Genomic DNA, 17164 nt, shown 5'->3' with positions numbered 1-17164 from the left:
CCGGCACGTACATATATGCACGTCATGTCGACCAAGACCACCGTGGTGCGGAAAACGAGATCCAGCAACTTGGAGTATCGCGGCGACTCCAGATTTCCATCAGGCTCGGCGTGCGACCGTACGCTCGGAGACAGGCCGATTCATCTGAAGAGGAATAGCGCGTACGAAGGAAAAGAGGTAAACGCAGTTTACACCCTGTTCCTGAGGAAAAGCGGGATGTGTCTCCATTTAAATTCATCTGTAAGTTAAAAATAATTGTATATTATAAAATGTTGTTGATGATGGTAGGTCGACAGAATAAGGGATAAAAGCGGCACGAGGAAATATCTGATTCCCTCGAAGGAGCCTATGGTCTATCCGAAGATCATGACGAGGAAGGAGTATGAGGACCTGAAAGAACGCAGCCGCGTAATCACAAAGGAAGAGAGACAAACGACTGCGGAGGCCGCGGCGAAGGAGAGGGAGAGACTGACGAAGGAAAGCGCGGCACGGAAAGAGGCAATCCGCATGATGGACATGAAGAAGAGTCGCGAGAAGGATCCGAGAACGAGGGAGATCGAGGAGGAGGCAAGAAGGAGGACACGGCACATCCTCGAGCGGGCGTACAACATGCGTCTGGAGCAGGAGGAAGAGATACAGAAGTGCACGCGGCTCATCCTTGAGACCAAATGCCGAGCTATTCGCGACGCCCAAGTAAACCTGCACTGACATTGCAACGGAATTCCGCATATATGACGTAACGTCTATATAATGCCCAATTTTCGTGTACATGTACATTTAGCTATTCATTTGCAGATCGCGGAAAAGAAGCTGATGGAACAGGAGCTTCTCGAGGAGGAGAAACGGCTGCACGACATGATGGAAGACGAGAGGAGATGGGCGATCAAGGAAGAGTCGCGAAAGGAACAGGAGGAGGCGGCCAAGAGGCTGCGATTCGCCAAGATCCTGAAGGAGCAGATCGTGGAAAACGAGGAGCAGCGGGTACTCGAGTTTGAGAAGAAGCAGGAGGAAAGCCGGCTCATCAATTTAAATAATATCGCGTGGCAGCAAGATGAGATCGAGAAGCTGCGCAACAAAGAGGCTGAAAATGCTAAAGTGCGGCAGGAACTTGCGGAAGGAAACGAGCAACTGAAACATTTCAAGGCTATGGAACAAGAGGAAAACAAAATTATAGATATAAGGTGTGTTTTATCAAAAATCATTTCAAATCATTTATTATAGTTTTTAAAATTACCTGCTTGGAACTATCTCGACCTTGGTATCTTTCCTTGGAAAAAATATAATTTTTATTAAATTTAACTTTTCAGGATACAAAACTATCATCGAATGAAAGAAGAGAGAGAGGCCAAAAAGATGGAAGAGCAGAAATTAGAGAGATTGAGAAAAGAACGAGAAAAAACCAGAGTAGCGATGCGAACGGTGCAGACGCACGAGCTTCAGGTATTGAATATCGAACTTGATTGATTCGCTACGTAAGTGTATCTAGAAGTTACGCTAGACAGCAATATACCACAAGGAATGGGATTTTACCAACAATAAGTACGTCGCAAGATCATAAATTTTTCCGCTAATGAAAATGCAATAATTTACGCAATACATCATGTCGCGTTGCGCGTATCGTTCCATTTACTTCTATAATTACCTACATACGTCCTTGCGTGTCTCAACTACCTGTTGTCGAGGGTCAATGAATCCACGAGCGCCACGTCAGGTCTCGCTATCTACAATGTGTTCTTCTTTCGAAATTGCGCTTCGCGTTTTTTTTTTATCGTATTTTTTTCTTATTGCGTGGTTATTTGTGGCACTTGATAAAGTATTAAGTGCCATATGCTATATGTTATTACACTGTAATGAATTCTTTTCGCAATTAAAACAATTACTGTACGTTGAACGTTATAAACTGTTCCTGTTATTTCTAATAATGCCTATTTTTAGGATGTATTTATTATGTCATAATTTATTGATGTTTTAAAGAAACATTTAATTAAAGGATTATAAGTTACTATAGTTTTAACTGTAAGCAACGTGCGACAATAAATTTGCAGGCGCAAATTGATGAAATCAATGCGGCTCGGGTTCAGGAAGAGGTAGAACGGGAATGGAGACGAAAAGAGAAGGAAGAAGCTTTAAAGAAAGTGGAGGCTCAAAAGATTCTTCAGAGACAAAGGGAGGAACAAATAAACAATAAGCGAATAATGCAAGCCATCGAGATCGAGCGAGAGAGGCGGGAATTCGAGAGGCGTGCACGTGTGCAAAAAGCAGCTTTTTGTAGAGAAAAGAAGGAACTTGGACAAAAGCAACAGCAGGCTCAAATTCATCGCAGTGAAATATTAAAGCAGGTTTGTATCATTAGTCTTCACCTGAAACAATGTTAATGCATTAGTATGCACAATTATATAAGTATATATATTAGAGAGGGATATATCATTCTGTTCTCAATTATAAATATATTCTTTTATATAGTTATATATGTGTATATAACATTGTAGATTATGTACATTAGTACAATATATATGTGTCTTATCGTACATTATATGTATTATTCTATTTCGCTTGGATAGGTAAATGAAAAGGAACGAGAGCGCATTGCTGAACGGCAAAAAATGTTTGAAGAAGGCTTGGCAATACGTGCTGAAACTGCGATGCGTAAGAAGAAATTACAAGATGCAATGGAACGAAAGTACCAAGAAATGAGAGAGAACAAAGTCCCTGATATTTATATTAACGAAGTGAAACGGATGATCGAAACTATTCAATGAGTTATTTGATCAGACTGCGTGTGAAAAAGAAAATTAAGAGAAATAAAAAAGTATAATATACATATATACATATATAATTTTTTTACATAGATGTAACAAGTTTATAGAAAATTGTCTAGTTTTACAGTCTTTTAAGTCTCTGCGACACATCACTTCCATATCATTAGAACGTTTGCATCGCGCTCGATGAGATCTTCAATTTGCGCGGCGGACTGGCCCGTGCTACAGCATATTTCATCGAGGCTGTACGTGCCTGTGAAATACTTATAAATTGGATTATTTTTTGCTTCTTCGCTGCAAGATGCACCAGGAAGAAGTACAGGATACTATAAGAAAAGATTCAATTAATATACCGCTATACAGTGCGGCTTATAATGCAACGCCCGAAAGCTACTCACATTGTACACCCTTCTAATAAGCCCCTCGATCAAACCAAATTGTACCAGCCTTCTCTCATTTATTCTTAGGTTCTGTGGATTGAGACGTTGGCACAAGTCTTTCATACTGACGCCGTAAGTCATACTCGAATACATACGGTATATATCTCTAAAAAACGCCGGTTGTCTAGCTATAAAGAAACAAAAAACCATCAATAAATTTAATCGCGGTGTTAAACGTAATAATCATTACGTTCGAGAAACGATCATTTACCTAACTTGGAAGCGTACGCTATACACCTTTCCTGTAATTTTAGGTCGTCCGGTAATTTTCTTAATTTTGGAGTTACGGCATAGACGTTACTATATTGAAATATTGGGATCAAAGTTACAACCCCATAATATCTGCAAAAATGTCTCTTATATAATACAATCGATTAAGGGAATGGTATCTCTCGTACAAATATCTCGTACACAAGATTTTGCACGCAGCTTTTGACCAAATTATTCTCCACGTCGGCCTCAGCCGCTATGCGCGCCACATGATTAAAACCATCGATGTAAGGTAACACTTGTTGCGTAGTCAAATCCCATTGATCGCACTGAAATGACTCTTTGTCTTCCAAAAATATTGGTACCTGATGATCGAGAACTGGCTTTGGCTCAGGCGCTAATCTCACAACTTTCAAATGTGATGTCATTGTTCCCTCTAACAAGATATTACATGTAATATATCACGAGATAAGACATTTTAAATATTATATATATATATATATATATATATATATATATATATCTATGAAACCTACCAGTCAATGTACACATTTTGTGCATATTCAAATCCTGCATGACTTGAGCGAGCATCTCCGCCAGTCTGGTCTTGTCATCCGAGGCAGATAGAAAGCAATTTTCTATTTCCAAAGCCATCTGATAATCACGTGAAAATCAGTACATATAAATCGCTATACTTTTTTAAATATTAAAAATTTACCAAGAAATCCGACATCTTCTTGACCACTGGCTCATAATGGACAGTACGAGCATTCGCATCACAGACAAAACACAAGTTGAAATAAAACGCATTTCTTGCGTATTTCTTATCGTCAATCTTCACGGGGAAGCCCAAAATCTTATAGTCCTTTAACGTGCTGGAGGAAAAAAAAATTCTTAAAGACGAAACATAGGAGAATCGACCAGTTAACTTTCGCAGCTTCAAGTACCTTGACTTACATTGTAATGGTACTTCTTTGTAATTGCGCCTTTGGTATGATGTAAACACTGACATTGTCGAATATGTCCTTAGATATGTAATTGTCAGGTACCTGTAAAATAACGCAACTAACAATAAGTCACAAATGAAATGTTTAATCACTTGCACTTGATGCATGCTACCCTAACCTGGCATGTAATTTTGGGTCCCGCTATATGGTGAAATTCGGCAAAAAATATGCATCGAATCGGATCCTCTTGTTCCTTGTCCCCGACACTTTCCAACGAAACGGATGCCATTGTGTGTCTCTCTGTCTTTTTACTGAGATTGTATTGCGTCCGGCGTCATTTAAACTTTTGATTGAAACGTCAAATCGGCACTGCGCACTGCTGCCATCTAATAACCTTAAACACGTGCAAGCGAACTAAAATCGAGCTCGAGAGCTCGAGCTCGAGCACATGGTGGAAAGCGTGCCGGAGCTCGAACGACGAGGCCGACGAGGCATACAGAGGCATATGTACATCTTGTTTTAATTTAGTGATTTTACGAGATGAGTAAAAGAAAACTTGACGACGAGACCGACGCCGCTCCGGCGGACACCGAGGTCAAGAGAGTTCTATCTCGTTTCAAATCTGACACTGGCCAAGTTCTACCTGGTGGCTTGTTGGACCTGCCGGTTGATATCACGGTGGATAAACTGCAAGCAATTTGCAATGCTCTGCTGCAGCAAGAGGAGCCGTTGCCCCTAGCATTTTACGTGAACAATGTAGAAGTCACGGACGTATTGGAGAAGTATGTTGGCAAGGATTTCAGCATCAGCGAGGACGTTGTGGAGATTGTATATCAGCCGCAAGCGGTATTTAAAGTCAGAGCTGTCACGAGATGCACCGGATCCTTAGAAGGTCACTGGCAGCCGCCGTTCAATGAATATATCCAATGAAAAATGATTATTTTGTAAACTTTCGTTCTCTTCTATAGGTCACAAGGAAGCCGTTATATCCGTTGCGTTTTCACCGGATGGCAAGCATCTAGCCAGCGGTTCCGGTGACACAACGGTCAGATTGTGGGACATCTACACGCAAACGCCGCATTACACGTGTGAGGGGCACAGACACTGGGTCTTGTGTATTTCCTGGTCACCCTGTGGCACTAAGCTGGCTTCTGCCTGTAAAAATGGATCGATTTACTTATGGGATCCCAACACTGGCAAACAACGGGGTAGAGATCTAAAAAGTATATTCATCAAACTTGTGTTTTCTCCCTAGGCAAGAATATAGTCTTTTTTTTTTCACGTTTGTCAAATAGGAAAAGCCATGGCAGGACACAAAATGTGGGTGACGTCTCTGTGCTGGGAACCCTATCATAAGAATCCAGAGTGCCTGTATTTAGCGAGTTCGTCCAAGGACACCGACATACGAATTTGGGACACCAAGAGAGCACAAACCTGTCGAGTTTTGTCCGGTCACACAAAAAGTGTTACTTGTCTCAAGTGGGGTGGAAATGGTCTTATTTATTCTGCCTCTCAAGACAGAACTATTAAAGTGTGGAGAGCGGAAGACGTACGTATATCGAGCAGTTGAACGTCGTCTGTTGAAAGCATTCTGTTACATTTCCAACTGATTAAGTCAATTTCAGGGTGTATTGTGTAGAACCTTGGAAGGCCACGCTCATTGGGTCAACACTTTGGCCTTAAATGTCGATTACGTGCTCAGGACCGGTCCTTTCCACGTGGGATCGCGTGCAAATCAAACGGACAGTCCATTGGAATACGCAAGAAAGCAATATGACGCTGTAGGTGAAGAGAGACTTGTATCTGGATCTGATGATTTCACATTATTCCTGTGGAAGCCAGAAAGGGAGAAGAAACCTATTGGTACGTTGCATGTGGTCTTTAAGTACACGTAAGTCACGCACGTAAGTAAGAATAAAAAACATATCGCGGAAATGAATTTTTCAGCAAGAATGACTGGCCACCAGCAACTTATCAACGATGTTAAATTCTCGCCGGATGGTCGTATGATTGCGTCAGCATCCTTCGACAAATCCATTAAATTATGGGAATCTAATACCGGCACGTATATCGCTTCGCTAAGAGGTCACGTTCAAGCGATTTATTCGATAGCATGGAGCGCTGACTCTCGTCTGCTGGTTAGCGGTAGCGCGGATTCAACTTTAAAAGGTAAATGCAGGCGTATGAAAACTTGTGTTTATTTAGAACAGTTGAAAGAGAGTAACATAATCCTTCTTACAGTTTGGAGCATAAAAACTAAAAAATTAAGCCAGGATTTACCTGGTCACGCTGATGAAGTTTATGCGGTTGACTGGTCACCCGATGGTCTACGAGTCGCTTCAGGTGGGAAAGATAAAGTTTTGCGACTGTGGCAAAATTGAATATACATACATATTATTCAAGTAAATAACGTTGTAAGAAAGTTGTGTGTTTTTATCTCACTTGTTTTTTATACAAGTTATTATTATTATTATTATTACATATCAACTGATAATGTTATTAAGCCTGGATTAAAAACTTGATAATTTTTATAAAGATTAACAGCCTTATATAAATAAATACACGTGAAACAATTGATTTTTTTATGATTGAACTTCAAATCCAAATTTCTCTGTGCACTATATATAATATTATTAGTCGATCGACCGTGCATAAGCGTAACGCGCCTGTGGAACGGCAACCCGCCGTACGTACGTACATACATGCGAGAGTAATAGTTTAAACCTGCATATATTTTCCTCTTCGAAGTCGAACAAAACCGTATTTTAAATATTCTACTTGACTTTAGGCAAATTTGCATGAGATATACCATAAAAATGCAGCTCTTTGAAACAATTACGTGTCAAAAAATAAAAACTATTTTAATATGTCCTATATGTACATATATCAAGAATATATACGCGTTTATTATCTTACTATTTTAAAGATACGTGTCGAAAGCTGACGACAACATTGATATCTGATATCATAATATAGCAATATGTAAACTTGATCCGAGATTATAAAAATTAAATCGATAGACAAAAAAGTGTCAAAATATACAGAAGCATGTCGATATAAGCATATCTTTTAAATTATTTTTAAGGATGCTCTATTCTATAATCAGGTGATCCTGCTCCTATCCAGTTGTCGCGCGAATCTCCGCTGATTGATAGCAGTCCTATAGCCCCATCCCCCGAACGAAGTGCGAGCGGCGAATGTGCTCCGCACGCGACTGCGCACTAGTGCGCACCAGTGACCAGACACCACTGGCCCCGAAGGAGATCCCACGTCCAGAACACCAGAGTACTCTCCAGAGGATCCTGGGCCCCCGGACGTCTAAACTCTAAACTGGTGTTGAAAGATGACGTCTGACAAGTGAAGGATCTAACCTCCCTCGTTTTGTATATTTACACTGCATTTTTATCGCGGTGCGACCTGGTGCGACCATCTCCCTAGGAGGCTACCATGGTAAAGAGATACGAATGATCTTTCTCGCTGTATCCGCGGACCGCGATAGAAAGAGGACACGGCACGCCCGTGTCTCGTTTTGTCGCGGGACATCGCGCCGGAGTTGGTGAAACGTGGTAAAGGTGGAAAGAAGATTTGCGAAATGTGTGTGCGAACATTTTCAGGACGACGATGCGGCCGCGCTGCAGAATCTCGAACAGCTCATGACAGAGTTCTTCTGCCCGGAGACGACGAACGAGAGGAAGCGCACGATCGAGCGCAGCTTCCAGGAGTTCGCCGGGCAGATCGATTCCTGGAAGCCGTGTCTGCATTTCTTGTCCTCCACGAGCAACCACTACGTCAGTATGTTCGCTCTGTCCACTCTGGAGGTACGTGTGCGAGCTTCCTTCGCAGATATAGATGTAACGCTTCTCCGTGTCAGTCTGAATTATTTGACTTATTATTGTTAGACGACCATCGGCAGGAGGTGGCCCATCCTCCCGTGGGAAGACAGGGCTCTCACAAGATCCACCTTGTACACCCTGTCGCTAGAGAGGGACGTCGCATCCTTTGTGAGGAACAAAGTAGTGAAACTGGTAGTGGACATAGCGAGACACGACTGGCCGCATTTCTATCCGGATTTTTACTCTAATATTTTACAGGTTTGTCAACAGAGAATGTCCTATATATTTAATTGTAATGTATGTATGTATGTATGGGACGTATATGCATTTGACTCTGTCTATAATACTCGGATTTCTGTGAAACAGCTGTTGGGCCACAAACACACAAGACTGCTGGGACTTGTATATTTGAGAACAGCTTCGGAGGAACTAGCCACGCCGAGAGAGGATTTACCAATGCACAGGAAAAGCGAGCTATTCAGGCTGTTAAGTGCACAAGTGCCTCTGACTTTGGATACACTTACAGGTACGTATTATCAAGTTTACGTCTTACGAACATCATATCGCAAATAATATCTTAAAATCTCTCACTTTGTTGCTTCTAAAAGTTCTTCTGAAAGAAACTACAAACGTGCAAAGCCGTTCTGGGACCGTGACACCACCTCCGTCACCTACCAGCGGACAAAGTCTTGCACCTGCGCGAGCGGTGCTGGACGTCGAGGGATTAGCAACGGGAACGAGTGAAGTTTGCACAGCTACTCTTGAAGTTCTGGCGCACCTGTTTAGTTGGATAGACGTGTCGGGCAGTATCTCCAGTAACTTGATAGATGCCATTTTTACATGTGCCAAATACCACGATGCGATGGTAGGATTATACTTTCGTGAGAAGAATGCAGAAGCGTGCAGTAGCAGATGAGACCAACTATACATTTGTTAACGTTTCCACAGAATGGCAAGCAAATTGAGATGGCCGTTCAAGCTTTGACTACAATCCATGAACTTTTATACAGACCATTCTCACCCGACGAGACTGATACATTGTTACTGGAGATATTTCAGAATGGCGTTGGTTTATTCCAGTTAATGGAACGTCTGGACTCGGTAGAGGAGAGGTATGAATCAAATGCGTTCAAGTACGAAGAATTTTGAAATGTTTTCAACGTGCGAAATAAAATGCGTTCTTTCAGCTACATGGAAAAAATGACCGAGTTTTTGCAATTGTTTATAACGAATCACATGAAAAAGATGGAGTCAAGCTCAAAGTTTCCAGTAAATACATTATTGGAAGTACTGTGCCATCATACATTCCAGCAAGCTTCTACTGTAAACGGATATCTGCGTTGTCTAGATGTTTGGACCACTCTTTTGGAGAGCACTCAGTCGCGATACTCTGCCGTCGCCTTAGCTCTCGCCGAGCGGATCTTACAAAAAATGAGTTTTAAATTGAACGCTCGGGTATTGAGAGATCTCGACACGGAAAATTTGGACGAGAATGTAAGTTTAATCATAAACTCTTAAACTCTTGATTAAAATCAATAATCATGTGTGTAATGTCTCACGATCTCTCGATCTCTCTTTTCAGGAAGAAACAGAATGGCAACATTTTCTAAGGTGCAATATAGAATGTTTGGCAAAGATTGCTGACATTTCACCTATCCCGATATTTACGTTATTGGTAATTTCTACGTGGCGGAATGTCTTGACGCTATATTATGAAAGCATTCATAATATTGGATTTAATTTTTTTTAGTACCGTTCGTGGAGAGAAGGATTAATCGTTTTTGGTGAATTAGGCGCGGCAGTCGCTAATGGCCGAGTTATTTTATTAAATGATGCAGAGGCATCAAATGTGCATGCACATCTGAGAGATCTAGCATCGATTACGCAAGCTTTAACCAGGCTATATTCCCTTTTCATCGGTAAGCAATCGAGCGATTTTTATTAGTTTTCGATTACAGAAAATATAATTATCCGTGTCAATAGGAGATCAAGCAAACATCGATCAAGGTTTAGCCGAAGAAGTTGTGTCACAAACTCTAGAGGCGTGTATGTTTGCGAGAGATAATCAGCTGTATAAAGCAGCGATACAACCAGCCGCTATCGTAATAGATCTCATAGAAGTGTAAGTACCTAGCTGTTATGTACATGTTTTTAAGCATGTAAAAGCGATCAATGATATGCCGTGACATGTACGTACTCGTTATGTATTGATTCGCGCTGTTAGACATTCACAGCTTTTGGCTTCTCTTCAAGCATGGTGTCATTGGATAGCCAGAAGACCGAAGGCTAAGGAAACGCTCTGTCAGCGTTGCATCGATTCGTGTCTTTGGGCAACGACGTATACCGCGTCCTGCGACCATCCGCCTCCTCCAAATCTCATCCACTCTGCCATTCATCTTTTTCAAAGTATCACCGCCATTTTAAAGCCCATCTTATGGGACCAACCGACTTTCAGGAATCTAATTTCTATGGGCACGTATCCGTACTTGAAATCAGATACGATTAAAGTTCTACGTAGAGCATTGATAAACGGGATTATATTACCACCTGGTGATGCAGCAACGAGGCAAAGGTTGTTGGGTAAGCTATTATTACTTTGTAAACTTCTGCAACTGTCTATTTAACCGTTCTATTCTTTAACAATATATATATATATATATATACATATAAATTGAAAATATTTTATGTCTAGATACTATGATATTAGCTCTGTCAGCACCTCTGGGTATGCAAGGACAACCAGTGCCTTCAGAATCGACAATTTCGATGACGATAATGCCACTGACTCAGCTACTAGAAGATTGCGCGTCATCATCTACGACTATAAAGAAGATGTTGCACTCGTGTCTCGAATCAATCATAAACAGGACATTAGAATTATTGTCTTGTGTGATAAGGTGCCAGAGTATATGCGAATTGTTACTTAGCTTCCTACATTCGGCATTTTCAGTATTACAACAACAACTGGGCTCCGAATTTATGCAAAACGCAGTTCAAGGCATGCTGCAACTTTATACCAGGTTTGTACAAAGTATTGTGATACGAAGGCAAAACTGTTTAATTCATTAGATTAAATTTTTCTGGAGAGTTTGGAGTTGAAATCAAAATTTTGGTTAGCAAAAGAACTGCAAAATTTGTATGACTGTTACATGTATACTCTTAACAATGACAAAAATCATATTACGTTCTAAACATTAAAATGTTACAGTTTTAACAAAATATTAATTGTCTCATTCATAGGGAAAATATTTCTGCTGGTCCAGCGTTGGATCAGTTATTGGAAATTTTGATACTTGTCGTATCAGCACCCAGCAATGCATTTAAAGCGTTTGTTCCCTCGATAACGAATCTATGTTTGGGTCAAGTATGGCCTGCTGTTGGAAGCAACCCAAGTGCTCATCCGGATACGACGTTAGTTTTACTAAAGCTCTTTCACAGGTAATATGTTGGTAGTAGACATATCATATTTTTGCATAAATATTATAATCTTTGCATTAATTTTTAGTATTCTTATGCATCGGTGGCAATATTTCTATAAGGCCTCGGTACTACTGACTCTTGTATTTCCTGACGACGAACCTGAGCACAAAGAAGAATTAGTAGCAATTTTAGAGGCTTTTGGTCAAGCTCTACTTCAGTCAGACGTCAATATATTCCGACAGAGCTTGCAGAGTCTCGAACAATTAAATATCAGATGGCGACTTTATCAACGACCCGTATTCAAAGTTCATCTTCTCGAGAGATTTCTAATGGCGTTGTTCACAGTTTTATTTCAACAGTGAGTATCTCAGTATTATTTTTATTTTGATAACGTATATTATATATTAATAATAATATGTGTTTTATTATGTATGTCTCATTTGATTTATACAGGTCCCACAACTTGTTGGCAGATGAAATAGCTGCGGCTATTCATAGTCTAGCATCTGTTAATATAGGTTGGTTTTTTAACCACTTTTTGCCAACATTTTTGGCAACTTGCGAAGGCGTAGACGATATGCAAAGAGCCACTTTGCTAGGAAACTTTGATAAATCCACGGTATGTTGTATCTTTGGAAGTCCATCAACGCATAAAACTTTTAAACACATCATTTTTAGGATCAACCTACTTTGACCAGATCAGTGCTCCAGCTCATTTCAGATTTAAGGTGTTACCAGCTGTGTAGACCGGGTTGAAGCATGAATTGTAATTTGAGAGGGAATTCACGATGAAATTATTCCATAAGACTTTTGTGGCATTTAAATAAAATTAACATTTCCATCGAATCTCTCCCGAGTGCCTCTAGATAGATACAGATACATGAGATACAAGAGACATTAACTGTAACGAAAAAAGACAAACCTTTTGTAAACATTTACCATTCTGTGTATACCACTGCCGCACCATCCTCTTGTGATGTTGTAAATGTTATTATTGCGAATAAAACGCCTTTTTTTATATGTCTACAACCGTGTATATTTTTACAGTAGATGGCAAAATTTTCCGTGTGTTATCTATGGCTTTAAATCTTATAGAAGTAATTGCCTCTAGTAAAACGGATAAAAATACAGCTAATATGTTTACGCTTTATCACAAAGATTCAAACAAGTTTCTAATAGCGCACCATTTCTTTATTGTTATTAGTGTTGTGTGTTCAGATACGGCGCTAAGTAAGATATCTGCGTATCCTTATCGTCTTTCTTCTCTCCCTCTCTTTCTCTCGATAAACAACGCCACTGATAACCCGAGCTATTTATTGACTTGCGTCTTGACGCGAAGTCAACGAATTAGTCAGTAACAAGCGACCGACAATGTCACATTTGTTGAGAAAAAGTAATTGCTACATTTCCCAATCCCACGTCCAAATGACGAGACACTTGGTGACCGATCCAAAGTATGGATTTTTAAAACAATTAGGTATCAACGTTGAAAATCCCGGCCTCTACGATGGAAGGTGGGGTGGTTCTGGCAAGGTAAGTAACGTTAATCGCTTGTCTTATCGAGATAGATATAAAGTACAATATGGAAACCGGAGGGAATCTTTTATAAATCACGTAGCATGATTGTAAACACCGAAAAATAAATAATTAAGTACAATTAATCGTATTCATGTTAAATATAGTTGGTAGAATCAATATCGCCGGCGACCGGCAAAGTGATAGCGAAGGTCCGCGAGTCCACGCCACAGGAAGCTAGCAATGCTGTAACAGAAGCACGTAAAGCGTGGCCACAATGGGCATCTATCCCGATGCCGGCTAGGGGAGACATCGTACGGCAAATTGGGGACGAGCTCAGGAGATATTTGGAGCCGCTGGGACGTTTAGTATCCTTGGAAATGGGTAATTATCTCAATGAGCGTTAAAATTGTACTCGCTATAACAGCTTATACGTGCAGTATATCGGAATGTCTATGATATATATATATATATATATCTGTTTATAATTAATGCAGAGTGCATTATGCCGTAGGAAAGATATTAACGGAGGGCATAGGCGAGGTCCAGGAATTCATCGATATATGCGATTATGCGGTCGGGTTGTCGCGGACGTTACCCGGCAGCCTATTCCCGTCGGAGAGAAAGAACCACGCGCTCTTGGAAAAATGGAATCCTTTAGGCGTAGTCGGAGTCATCTCCGCGTTCAATTTTCCCATAGCGGTGAATATCATTCCCAGACAATCTTGCGATATCACTTCGCTTTACAGCTTACAACACGTTACTGACTCGCCGCCTCTCAGGTATATGGCTGGAATAGCGCTATCGCTATGGTCTGCGGTAACACTGTCGTCTGGAAAGAAGCATCAAGCACACCTTTGGTAGCCATCGCGACTACTAAAATAATCGCGAGCGTCTTGGAGCGCAACGGTATCCCAGGTTCCGTCGCATCCTTGATCACGGGTGGGCCGGATGTCGGAGAGACTCTGGTGAACGACAAACGGTCAGTTTTGATCTAGATTTACTATTAATATGTCGTACATCGCGTATTGAACAGGCCGTAACGATTGTCATTAGGGTACCTCTCATTTCGTTCACCGGAAGCACGAAAGTAGGAAGACAAGTAGCTCTCAAGATTCAGCAAAGATTTGGAAGATCTCTACTGGAGCTCGGTGGTAACAACGCATTAATCGGTGCGTACGTCCTTAAAATGTTAATTCTATAACGCTTATACCTATGCCATGGATAACACATGCGTTTGTAACTGTTTCTCCTTTGTCGACAGTCGCACAGGATGCCGATTTAGAAATGGCAGTGAGAGCAGCGGTCTTCTCATGCGTTGGAACAGCTGGACAAAGATGTACCACTACCAGGAGATTAATATTACATAAGAAGATAAAGGACGACGTTCTAGGTAAATATAAATAAGAAAATGTCTAGTCGCCCCCATGTTACGTACAAATTTTTAGGGAGATTGAAAACGGCGTATAAAAGCATATTGGACCGAGTCGGAGACCCGTTGGATGACGGTGTGCTGTATGGACCGTTGCACAATCAGCCAGCAGTTGATGCATATAAGGTATGTGCGTCAATTTAACAAAATTATCTTTTAAGCGAAGTGTTGGTCAAAAATTAATCGTATGGAGAGGGAACTTTCGATAATCCGATAATTTTTGCTGCAGGCAGCATGTCAGAAAGCTGTAGAAGCCGGTGGCACGATAGAATTCGGTGGAAAGCAAATAGAGCGAGCCGGTTTTTACGTTGAGCCGACGATCATCTCGGGTTTACCAGCTAGTGCCGAAGTGGTGCAACAAGAAACTTTCGCTCCGATTGTGTACATCTTGGAGGCAAACTCTCTGGAGGAGGCTATCGATCTTAACAACGGCGTAGAGCAAGGACTGAGCAGTAGTCTCTTTACTAAAAGTATTGGAAATGTATTTCAGGTAAATTTATAACAACTAATACATTGTTGAAAATGCGTAATGTTATGTAACACATTATGTGTGAGCAAACTTATATACAGCGTACGATCGAGTATATTCGAGCTACGTTATCGAATTTAATTCCTCGCACAGTGGATTAGCCCTCACGGATCAGACTGCGGAATAGTCAATGTCAACATCGGCACCAGCGGTGCTGAGATAGGCGGCGCGTTTGGTGGTGAAAAGGCCACGGGCGGAGGCCGTGAGAGCGGAAGCGACGCGTGGAAACATTACATGCGGCGTGCCACCATCACAATCAATTACGGAAACGAGCTACCTCTGGCTCAGGGCATCAAATTTGAATAACGTCAATAGGCGAGGTTTTTTTTTTTTTTTCCAAAAACAAATCAGCGCTTTAATTCAAATCGTATAAAATCCACCTGAATGTCGACGGACGCTTTCTTGTGGAACTTGTAAGCCCTCGGCAGGTCGTATCTGAGCTCGGCTATCACTGTTCCTCTCGCACCAAGCTGCGTTGCTTTCGATAGAACATAATCCCGCGTGCTGCTCTTGTGCAGAGAATAAACCGCGTTGGACGAAAGTTTGATTGCCGTTTCCAGAAACTTGATGTCGATCCCGGGATTGTTCTTGGTGCCGAAAGGTGGATTCATTATAACAGTATCAAAGTATTTTTCAAATCTTCCTGTAAAACGTGAAATGCTACATATTTGTATCTACTTGATTAAATAATACATAAAGATAATTGTACATTTATAGTTATAGATATACCTGGTAAATATTGCAGTACGTCACACTGCACAATTTCGACAAAGAGTTCTATGTCACTGCAGTTTCTGTACTGTATATCAACCGCGTTGGAATCTATCTCGAATCCAACTACATATTCAGCACCAAGCATTTTGGCACCCAACGACAATGTGCCACATCCGGAGCCTAGATCCGCTATGCTTTTACTCTTTATGTCATCAAACTGTGACTGTGCGGTGTACAACAAATGCGAGGCAATATGCGCACTGGTGGCATACTGCTCGAGTGAGATTTTTGGTTTTTCAAAGACATCCAGTTGCTGCAGATACTCCTCCAACTGACCAAGTCGAAGCCCAGCCATTATTATTAGAAGATTATCAACTGTGATCTCTTCTGAACAGAATCTTCAGTCACACCTGATGTTTATATAAAACGGCGATTTCTCTACGTCTTTGACGACAAAGTCTCGTTAATGTTATTGGTATATAGTCTTTAGTAACATTTACGTGTTTATACACATCAGTATTGTTCAGGACAGGTGGACTTATTTATTGTCAAATCTAGGGAGAACCGGTAATATCAGGTTTCCGAAGGAAGAGTCCTGCGTAACGAAATAACCAAACGAAGCTGCGTGTGCATTATGCAATGCTGCTCTTTGGGACGCACTTATCGCTACGCCATCGTTAGATTGCGTTGCCGTCTATAATGAAGCAGTATATCAATATACTAAAGCAAAATAATAATAAAAAAACTTGTACAGAATACACTTACTATACTTGATGCGGAGCCAGTCGACGAGACCCCTAACGACGTGTTCAAGGTCGGCGCGACTCCTTGCTTCAGAAGCATCTGCTTCTTCAGCTGCAGCTCCTCTAAGATTTTTCTATTCTGCAATTCTACAAACGAGCAAAGTAAAAAATTTGAAAAATGTGCAAAGTGTGAGATAAAAAGGTATCGCATTCTCATTAGACGTACCTCTTGAGTTTGATTGCGAAAAAGCCATCAACGTCGCACAAATAATTCAATAACAACGAAACGCACCACGCGACGTGCGTACACAGGTTATATTATTACTTGTGAAAACTTGTTCTTCCCAGGAAAGCATCAGAAAGCATAGACCTAATGATAGTAAACTAATAGACGATAAACTCAATATAATCTTAAAAGGAATATCGCTAATCGCTGTATCTTTTATATTAAACATGTGATTGGTTGACTTGTGCATTATGACATACGATATTCCGCCATCTCTACGTGACCGGCGGAACGATGATGGACCGCGACCGCGTTTAGTTGTTGAGACGTCGTCGCTAGAGGGCATCGGTGTTCGCTCGAGCGGCTCGAGATTCGGTGAAATGTCGCCAGGAGGCG

General features: G+C 41.1%; 6 protein-coding genes across 7 annotated transcripts; 4 read left to right on the top strand and 2 right to left on the bottom strand.

Moving 5' to 3' along the window:
- The first annotated feature begins 2 nt into the window (after nt 1-2).
- On the top strand, nt 3-2821 carry LOC112458787 (cilia- and flagella-associated protein 45-like). Its single transcript, XM_025022589.1, has 6 exons — nt 3-177; nt 289-693; nt 796-1181; nt 1308-1440; nt 2046-2339; nt 2562-2821. The coding sequence occupies exons 1-6, from the start codon at nt 16-18 to the stop codon at nt 2757-2759; spliced, it is 1578 nt and encodes a 525-aa protein (XP_024878357.1). The 5' UTR covers nt 3-15; the 3' UTR covers nt 2760-2821.
- LOC112458789 (GATOR complex protein NPRL2) lies at nt 2818-4733 on the bottom strand. Of its 2 annotated transcripts, none has more exons than XM_025022591.1 (8): nt 4535-4733; nt 4367-4458; nt 4128-4284; nt 3946-4063; nt 3611-3845; nt 3411-3541; nt 3158-3327; nt 2818-3085 (listed from the first exon to the last, which is right to left on the bottom strand). In XM_025022591.1, exons 1-8 carry the CDS (start codon nt 4643-4645, stop codon nt 2909-2911), a joined length of 1191 nt encoding a protein of 396 aa, XP_024878359.1. In that variant the 5' UTR covers nt 4646-4733; the 3' UTR covers nt 2818-2908. The 2 variants fall into 2 exon arrangements, with proteins under 2 accessions (XP_024878359.1, XP_024878360.1); XM_025022592.1 differs by having other exon boundaries at nt 4367-4434.
- A 57-nt stretch (nt 4734-4790) lies between these two features.
- On the top strand, nt 4791-7011 carry LOC112458788 (notchless protein homolog 1). The gene is made up of 6 exons (XM_025022590.1): nt 4791-5248; nt 5325-5564; nt 5652-5905; nt 5982-6219; nt 6304-6525; nt 6598-7011. Exons 1-6 carry the CDS (start codon nt 4897-4899, stop codon nt 6735-6737), a joined length of 1446 nt encoding a protein of 481 aa, XP_024878358.1. The 5' UTR covers nt 4791-4896; the 3' UTR covers nt 6738-7011.
- A 487-nt stretch (nt 7012-7498) lies between these two features.
- Nucleotides 7499-12635, top strand: LOC112458746 (exportin-6-B). Its single transcript, XM_025022523.1, has 16 exons — nt 7499-7806; nt 7971-8174; nt 8256-8447; nt 8556-8715; nt 8798-9054; nt 9138-9301; nt 9377-9683; nt 9772-9864; nt 9940-10108; nt 10173-10311; nt 10414-10769; nt 10882-11209; nt 11430-11627; nt 11695-11967; nt 12063-12228; nt 12288-12635. The coding sequence occupies exons 1-16, from the start codon at nt 7804-7806 to the stop codon at nt 12363-12365; spliced, it is 3087 nt and encodes a 1028-aa protein (XP_024878291.1). The 5' UTR covers nt 7499-7803; the 3' UTR covers nt 12366-12635.
- Nucleotides 12636-12888: 253 nt separating this feature from the next.
- Nucleotides 12889-15793, top strand: LOC112458751 (putative aldehyde dehydrogenase family 7 member A1 homolog). Its single transcript, XM_025022526.1, has 9 exons — nt 12889-13142; nt 13292-13508; nt 13639-13826; nt 13907-14106; nt 14181-14296; nt 14389-14517; nt 14573-14682; nt 14786-15046; nt 15179-15793. Exons 1-9 carry the CDS (start codon nt 12981-12983, stop codon nt 15389-15391), a joined length of 1596 nt encoding a protein of 531 aa, XP_024878294.1. The 5' UTR covers nt 12889-12980; the 3' UTR covers nt 15392-15793.
- Nucleotides 15407-17022, bottom strand: LOC112458754 (methyltransferase-like protein 5). The gene is made up of 5 exons (XM_025022530.1): nt 16769-17022; nt 16565-16689; nt 16346-16493; nt 15815-16165; nt 15407-15728 (listed from the first exon to the last, which is right to left on the bottom strand). Exons 1-5 carry the CDS (start codon nt 16794-16796, stop codon nt 15433-15435), a joined length of 948 nt encoding a protein of 315 aa, XP_024878298.1. The 5' UTR covers nt 16797-17022; the 3' UTR covers nt 15407-15432.
- Nucleotides 17023-17164: the final 142 nt, after the last annotated feature.

This window comes from Temnothorax curvispinosus, unplaced genomic scaffold (assembly GCF_003070985.1).
Source record: "Temnothorax curvispinosus isolate PA1 unplaced genomic scaffold, ASM307098v1 QBEX01009183.1, whole genome shotgun sequence".
Taxonomy (NCBI): domain Eukaryota; kingdom Metazoa; phylum Arthropoda; class Insecta; order Hymenoptera; family Formicidae; genus Temnothorax; species Temnothorax curvispinosus.
Note: the sequence above shows the minus strand (reverse complement) of the source record. Positions and strands in the feature narration are given on the sequence as shown.